This window comes from Grammomys surdaster, unplaced genomic scaffold, assembly GCF_004785775.1.
Source record: "Grammomys surdaster isolate TR1022 unplaced genomic scaffold, NIH_TR_1.0 373, whole genome shotgun sequence".
NCBI classification, from domain to species: domain Eukaryota; kingdom Metazoa; phylum Chordata; class Mammalia; order Rodentia; family Muridae; genus Grammomys; species Grammomys surdaster.
In genome coordinates this window covers 11,057,394-11,063,393 of record NW_021604792.1, presented here as the reverse complement: position 1 = coordinate 11,063,393, position 6,000 = coordinate 11,057,394, and the positions used below count along the sequence as shown (strand labels likewise).

Below are 6,000 nucleotides of genomic sequence, written 5' to 3'. Positions count from 1 at the left end.
ATTAGAAGGAGCTAAAATTTATATTGCTAAAACGTGGCCTTCACAATCCAATTGACTTTAATTCCATATAAGATCATTTTTATGTATGAGTGAGATGAATACATGAGGGGAGGAGATTGAGGGTTTTGAGCACTAAGAACAAAATGTCAGTTTTTACAAATAGAATTTAGTAGCTACATCATTTACTAACTATATATGAAAGATACTAAAAAAAAATACTTCTTTAGAGTTCTCATGTATTTGATATTGGATGAATTAGTTAAAGTAGATTGACTTTTGATGTCTGAATTTTAAGAAGTAATAAATATCTGATAGGTTAAAAGAATACCGTTTTTTAGAACTTGAATCTTCTTAAAAATTAAATTTGTTGAGTATTTGATGATTTAAGTACTGAAGACTTAGTGAATATTTTACGTGCCAATACATGTCTTTTAAGAGCTTTTGCAAGTATGCTTCAATAATCTCAAGTAACTCTATGAATAAGATGTCTTTTCTGTCATTTTGTAGGTCAGAACAGATGCTTGACTGATTACATAAACAATACAACACAACTAGGGTTAACAAAATGAAGTTAGATGAGTCAAGGAGAATGACTGTGGATTACAGAGAACTGAAAATCACAGCACCTCCATCTGTGTTGCTAAACCAAACATATTCTTTAGATGTAAAATAGCGGAGTGGTAGGATCTTTTCATATTGAGTTGGAATTTTATATAGTTTTGTCTTTGTATCAATTGTTCTGAATCTACTGACAAAATATTTTATCTTCAGTTCGTTCTTTCTGTCTTATTTTCTTTTCCTGATCTTGTGACAATCCACCTTGACAAAATCAACTTAGTAGAGCATAGGTTTAACACATAGTTCAGGTACAGTTCATTCTGTGTGGAAGTAAAGGCAGCAGGAGCAGGACTGTGAGGCATCTTAGTCATATTACAGCCACAATCAAAGAGCAGAGAGTGACAAAAGCAGGAGACTATTCACTTCCGTCAGTCTACTTACTAATTCCAAGATCCTGGGCAGGAAATGGACACTACCCACACATTGGCTTCGTCTTGTCACATCAATTAACCTGTATATTCCCCAGGTATACAACAACCCTGGTAAACATGAATGACTTTTGAAATACATAATATATGACATAATAAAATTTCCATTTTATTACGTGTTTTTATCTTTGAGAAATAGTAGTCTATGTAAAGATCATGTGCCAGGTTCTGAGAATAAGATACTTAAAACAGAGTTCAGCTGAAATTGTAGACTGAAGCCAAGGGCAGGCAAGTTCAGTTTAGGTCATCTGAAATCAAGGAGATCACAAACTCTGAGTGAGAAATAAATCTCTATATTTAAACATCAGTACAAGCTGGTGATTTTTATTATACAACTTAACAATTAGGTTTAGAAATAATTTATATATTTTACAAAATTTACTTTGAATACATAGTTCCTATTTGGGTGTCAAAATTTTGAGTACATTGATCCTATTTGGATATGAAAATTAAAAAAAGACATTACAAGACATATTTGAAATATAACCATAAAAGCATTACATTATTTTGTCAGTGATCTTTTCCCTGTTTTAAATAAACTACAGTCCCCTAATCACTATTTTTCCCAACAACAAGAGTCTTGACTTAGGAAAATCTTTTTTATCTTTTTAATTCTTATCTCTTCATTAGTTAATATATTGTTTTTTTTCAATTAAACTACTTTTCTAAGCATTACAGTTATGATAGAAAGGGAAGACATATAGAGTACAATTAAATCAACTGTCATAGTATTGTAAATACACTGGCAGAGAGCACACAAGTATAAAACAGACATAACAACGTTGATTATTCATGAAAACATCTGAGGCTGAAGATAGCTCCGTGTTTAAGTATATTTCATTGCTCTTGCAAAGGACCTGGGTTCAGTTTGCAGCACACATGTTAGGCAGCTAAAAATAGCCTGTAAGTCTAGCTCCAGGGGATCCAACATAGTCATCTGTCCCCTTTGAGATACTTCTTTGTCTCTTAATATGTATTCTGGAACGAATAGGAATTTCTGTGTGTTTCCTGAGGAAAAGTAATTCAACACATTGATACCCAAACAGAGACCCAACTGAACCCAAATGTGTGGGCGAATGTCCTTTTTATGGGTAATAAAGCACAGGTGAGTTTGAATGCTCTGGTAGTGGTATGTTTGTGAAGACAATTCCAAAGGGATCATACTTGCCTTTGTTGAATGGAACATGATTCCTAGCTATAGTGGTTATTACAAAGACATGCAGGAGACACCCTCTGATTCATCAGGGAAATTTGATGTGAAGATGGGGTGACATAATGAGTATGAGGAGAGAGGTTATTTTCAGATCATGTAAAAACTGATTCAACAAGGTTTTGGTTGAGCTTGAGTTTCTAAGGATAATCTTGACAGAATGTCAAATGTTATGCTTATGGACCTGATGGGATTCAAAGAATAAACAACTGTTCCTTAGTGGACATATTGAGTGACTATGGTTCTCACTGCAACTATTGCTCTGAAAGAAGATTTTCCTGTGAAACATTCTTAGCCATTTCTATAATGGGATGGCCAAAGTTGCCTACAGATGAGGATCATGCAGGGTAACTAGAGGTCCCAGGGTACAGTTGTGAAATTATTGGTTTTCTACTGAGGTTCAGATCACTGTTTTAGCATGGAGGCTGGGTCCAGAAATGCCTTGGATTCTGATGTGCCTCAGTGAGCTTTACAGGCAACAGGCAGCAGTATATAGATATGTTGATAGAATAATACAGATAGAAAGCTGGTTGTTTCCCCAACTCCAGATACTGTGTTCCTTTTTCCCAAGCAAGAAAATAGGTTGGGGGTGCAGATATCAAGAAGTGCAATCACAGAACTTTTGGTAAATTTCTCCTGAGGGTGAAAAATGAAGCTAGATGACTCAAGGAGAATGAATGTGAATTACAGAAAACTAAACAGCATGACATCTCCATCGATGTGGCTATACTTAGCATTACTCTTTGGATGTAAAATTGCTATAAGTTTAGGGTATTTTCATGTTGTGTTGTAATTTTATAAAGTTTTGTTTTGTCTTTGTATGTCCTTCCATCCTGAATTCCAAGCCAATTTGGTAGTGCCTTGGAGATTTTAAATATTTTAAAGATTTAGAGAAATATTTCAATGAAATTGTCCATATACACAGAGGGTAAAAGACAAAATATCATTCTGCACAGGATACAGGGCCCAAGCAGTAGAAATTCTTTGAAGTTTTATGGTTGGGTAATATTTGGATGATGCTTAGCAAGATGGTTGAAAAAACTCCTACAGCTTGTGTCTATGAAAATAAAACTAGCAGTTAATATATTTAAACACAGAAGAGATAGTACACAGGGGAGCTCAGTAATTCCAGTGAAGTAGAATTACTTTGCTTCACATTATTGTCTAAGGAGGTTCCTGAAGACTCACACATTATAGAGATTATTGCAATGGATATTGGCTACATACGAACTTGATGATAACTTCATATTTCCGAAGTCCTCCCCTCCCGATGCTCTAGTGGCAGGGCACATGGAAATCAAGCTGGATTTCCTAGAGGTTTCATTTTTTTCTGGGTAGTATGTAGTTCTGGAAGGCACTATGCAGGCCGTTGGGTAAAACTGTCACCAGTGACCCTGTTAAACTACAGAACCTATGTGTTAATGATATGATCATGACAGGCAGAGTGTGCCCTGTTGTGCAATAGTAGCATGAATGATATAGAGTAACCAAGTGCCTTTTAACTTCTGTAAGGTGCCCTCTGACCTCTGTGCATGCTCCATGGCATGGACGTGCACTCATATGTGTGCATGTGTGTGTGTGCAGACACACAAACACACAAAAAACCTAACGGACATAAGTAAAAGACATGTGAAAGTTTAAAAACCAAAAAGAAGAAACAAAAGACAGATGAAGATGATTATTGGTCCTTGAAAATATATTAAGGAGCTGTAAATATCTTATGTCTATATTGATAAAAACATTTCTTTAAAGTTTTACATACCTTATATATTGTAACTATATTAAGAAAACATTTAAATAGAGCTATGAGACAAAAGGGTCTTAGAACACATTTGTATGTATATACAAATATACACATGTGCATGCACATGTGTGCATGTACACTTGTGTGTACATACACACACACATACACACATGAAAATGTAGATAACAAGGGAATGAACTAAATATACTAAAGAAGTTGAATTTGCAATGTATAACCTGCCATTCTACAAAGTCCTACAATAGTACATTGAAATGTAAATTTGAAATGTAAGTGATTCTCCACAAAGCCTCTTGAGATATGTGTAATCTGTTAAAAATATTAATATTTTAAAGAATATCTTAAGCAAAAAGGCTCAGATACAAAAGTAATATTTGTTACTTCTGTGTGCTTACTACACTCCAATGATTGTTTTTGAAAGAAATGTGTCATTAGAACAAATAATATAATCCAGTTTAAGATATACACAATCACAACTCTATTTTCAGGTTATGAAATGTAACATTACCTGTCAGACTTCACAAGCAGGTGTTTCAGATGGTGTGCTTACACTTGCAAATATATGTGTGTAAAGCTGTACAGTTATCTGCTGTGAGAAAAGAAACTGACTGACAGCATGGCACAGTCATGTTCATCATGGGAGGTCTCTGCTATCCTACAATAGTGTAAACACAGAATTCACACACACACACACATGCACACACACACACACATACACTAATCTATCAAATGACTAATTTGTTATTAGAGCAAATAATGTAATTCACTTTAAAATATACACAATCACCAATTCTATTTTCATGTTATGAAATGTAATATTACCTGGTAGATTTCATATGCAGGTGCTTCAGTTGGTGAGCTTACACTTGCAAATATAAGTGTGTAAAGCTGTACAGTTATCTGCTATGAGACCAGAACCTGACAGCAGCATGATACAGATGATACAGTCATGTTCATCATGGGAAGTCTCTGATATCCTACATCATTGAAAACACAAAATTATTTATCTGTCTCTCTGTCTCTCTGTCTCTCTCTCTGTCTCTCTCTCTCTGTATCTGCACTAATCTACCAAATGCCAAATGAGTGAATCTTATAAGTCATTGCAAAAGAAGGGTCTCATAAAAGTTGTGAAAGTGGGCAATGGCATATTCACTAATAGTGTGGTAAGAACTTATTTGTTATAAAAGCCAAGTAGACTATGAGCAGGCTGAGAAGGTCCACATCATTCTGCCAGTCTATAATTCAGCTTCATTTATTGATACTATTCTTCTGAGGTTTTCTTTGTATGTTTTTTCTTGTCTATTGTATCATTCATGTTAACTTACTGTGAATTGAAAGTTGAGTCTTTTATCTGAACCCAGGGCTGACCTCTGCTTTTCTGACAGACTCTAGCCCATGAGACCAGTGAAAGGGATTCCAGGAAGTCCTACCAGAGAAACAAGGAATTTTCATCATTATGAAGGCTTTTACTATTTTTAAAATATGTTAGTGTATTCTGTCATACTATGGTTATTATCTAATACAAATCAAATTATTGAAGTGAGAACACTTCTTATGTTTCCAAAACATTCACGTATGTATAGAATTTTGGCTTAAAATTAACTTGCAAATGCTTATATTTAGAAGTTTATTCTTCTATTAGAGGAAAATGTGGTGATCTTTTTAATTTAATAGTTATTCATGCTAACAATATATACATAGCAAGTATTTAAATAAAGTTTCAGATACTATGGATGAAATTCTCTGGATGCTGTGCCCAAATCAATCTGTTTTTCTATAGTTTCTTAGAGTTCTGGGATGTTATTGAAGAAATGAGTGATGTAATACATTAAAATCTATTTTCTGTGTACTTCCCCTGCTGTTTTCTTCGAGTGTCCTGATGCATTAATATGCAATTGAATTAATGTTTCTCTTGGCTACTGTGATAAAACAAGGATAAACTTAGAAAATAATCATCAAAAGCACAAGCAACTAATTGGCAA

At 34.3% G+C, this 6,000-nt stretch overlaps 1 protein-coding gene across 8 annotated transcripts in view; it reads right to left on the bottom strand.

The window, feature by feature from the left end:
• Positions 1 to 1,147: 1,147 nt before the first annotated feature.
• The window catches only part of LOC114632483 (NKG2-A/NKG2-B type II integral membrane protein-like), a 41,079-nt gene continuing 36,226 nt past the window's right edge, over positions 1,148 to 6,000 (bottom strand). For 4 of the 8 annotated variants that reach the window (XM_028781015.1, XM_028781008.1, XM_028781010.1 and 1 more), the window contains 3 exons: positions 5,344 to 5,444; positions 4,841 to 4,995; positions 1,355 to 3,658 (listed from right to left, as the gene is read on the bottom strand). In XM_028781015.1, the coding sequence (XP_028636848.1) occupies positions 4,866 to 4,995; positions 5,344 to 5,444 (231 nt within the window). In that variant the 3' untranslated portion in view covers positions 1,355 to 3,658; positions 4,841 to 4,865. Of the gene's footprint in view, positions 1,295 to 1,354; positions 3,659 to 4,840; positions 4,996 to 5,343; positions 5,445 to 6,000 lie in introns of those variants that run through there. The other 4 variants (XR_003713096.1, XR_003713097.1, XR_003713095.1 and 1 more) reach the window with 4 other exon arrangements.